The 1799-nt window shown below is 44.9% G+C and overlaps 1 protein-coding gene across 1 annotated transcript; it reads right to left on the reverse strand.

Moving 5' to 3' along the window:
* Window positions 1-515: 515 nt before the first annotated feature.
* LOC104505026 (dual specificity protein phosphatase 1) lies at window positions 516-1793 on the reverse strand. The gene is made up of 2 exons (XM_010149311.1): window positions 1530-1793; window positions 516-1030 (listed from the first exon to the last, which is right to left on the reverse strand). Exons 1-2 carry the CDS (start codon window positions 1681-1683, stop codon window positions 660-662), a joined length of 525 nt encoding a protein of 174 aa, XP_010147613.1. The 5' UTR covers window positions 1684-1793; the 3' UTR covers window positions 516-659.
* Between the last annotated feature and the right edge of the window lie 6 nt (window positions 1794-1799).

Below are 1799 nucleotides of genomic sequence, written 5' to 3' on the forward strand. Positions count from 1 at the left end.
CATAATTTATTCTGTTTGTATAAAAAAGTTAATCATGTAACAAAACTATGTCTTCATAAGAAGAAATATATTATTTCACATCATAAATAAATCAAACATATAACCCTTGGCAACTCAAAAAAGCACTCGCCTGGTGCTTTCACGTCAGTGCTTGGGAAACAAGAAGAGCTGACAGATATACATATACACACAGGATTACAGTACCAAAAAATCTGAGGTATTTGGTTTCTCTAGAAATGAAACTTTTGGGTTTGTGAAGGCAAACAATGCACTAATGTAAAAAATAAATAAATAGGACTGTCATATAAAAGGGGACAGCATCAGTGTTGCTCAGAGTGTCCAGGAATGGGAATACTGGTGAGCATGCTACTAAACATGGAGCAGGCTTAGGACAGACAGAAGACAAGGAGGAACAGCTCAGGAAGAGACAGCGTCCTTTGATCTCTGTGTAGACAACCAGATATTGGCTTTTAAAGTCAGCAGAATAGTCAGCAGCACCTAGTTCTCTGGCATCAGGTGAGCTCCTCTCCATTTAGGACACTGTTCTGGGACGCATGGGTGGTTCCTCACAAAACATGGGTGACTTATGACACTGTCCTCGTAGTTATTGCACTTCTGAGACAGCAAGTCTGAGTTCTGACCATATTTTCACCTGCTTTTCAGCAGCTTGGGGAAGTGGTGATGGGGCTCTGAAGGTAGTTTAAAGCACTGGATGAGGTGTGAACAGGGATGGAGACTGGAAAGTTAAAGACTGTGGTGGTCGATGCTCCTCTGTCCAATACTGACATAGCAGGGCTACCAGCTTCTGCTGAGCAGTTGGGGGCAAGGACCTGCGACTCAAACTGAAGCAGCTGCCCCATGAAGCTGAAGTTGGGGGAAATGATGCTTCTCCTCTGCTTTACAAACTCAAAGGCTTCATCCAATTTGACTCTGTTGGTCCTCATGAGATAAGCGAGGCAGATGGTTGCTGACCGGGAAATGCCAGCCTGGCAGTGCACAAACACCCTTCCTCCTTCGTTTTTAACAGAGTCTGAAAGAATTAAAGTACACAGTTAGCAAACAAGTCCCGCTGCTTCCAGAGGTGGGAAGCTGGTTTACATTTCTTTAATCCATCCCTTCCTTCCCCTAGTAGGTGCACCCAGTTCTTTTCAGACAAAGAGCCTTTGTCCTGAGGGAACCAGCAGTCTAGCTATTTTCATTCTGGGCTCCAATTCCAATTATACTAATAGCTCCTCCAGGTCACTTTAGCAGTCTTGCAAGATTAGTTTAACACTGATCCGCTTAAATTCACTAGCTCTTTTCTGCTAGACCAGTGCCTCTTGATTTAAGATTTCAGACAAAGTGAAAACAAGATTATTCCTCTGAGTAGAATAAAATTAATGGAAATGTCCCCAGAGCATCTCTCACCTACAGAATAAGATTCCCTAATCTCAAGTGTGGGTTTTACTGGGGAAAACAACGCCCAAAAATCATTGCCCAAGGGTACGTTACCCCAGAAAGAAAACGGACCGCAAGGAGAGCTCATTTACCTATGAAATCAATCGCCTCGTTAAACCAGGAGCTGATATCTGCCTTGTGGTTGTCCTCCACGGGGATACTTTTATACTGGTAGTGCCCTTCAAAGTGGTTGGGGCAGTTCGCCGAGACATTGATTAACGCCGTGATCCCCAAAGCATCCAGCATGTCTTTTCGGGAGGCATGGTAAGCGCTGCCCAAGTAGAGGAACGGCAGGATTTCCACGGGCCCACCCTAAAACAAAGGACAGACAACGGGTTAGCCTCGCTCGGCAGCCCCCGGGA

The sequence above is a fragment of the Eurypyga helias genome, unplaced genomic scaffold, assembly GCF_000690775.1.
Source record: "Eurypyga helias isolate BGI_N326 unplaced genomic scaffold, ASM69077v1 scaffold25040, whole genome shotgun sequence".
Lineage (NCBI taxonomy): Eukaryota > Metazoa > Chordata > Aves > Eurypygiformes > Eurypygidae > Eurypyga > Eurypyga helias.

Excerpts from the sequence above, each read along its gene's own strand:
- LOC104505026 (XM_010149311.1), bottom strand. The coding sequence starts at position 1,683 with ATGCTGGATGCTTTGGGGATCACGGCGTTAATCAATGTCTCGGCGAAC. Across the intron at positions 1,031-1,529 it reads CGAGGCGATTGATTTCATAG|ACTCTGTTAAAAACGAAGGA; the intron begins GTAAATGAGCTC and ends TAATTCTTTCAG.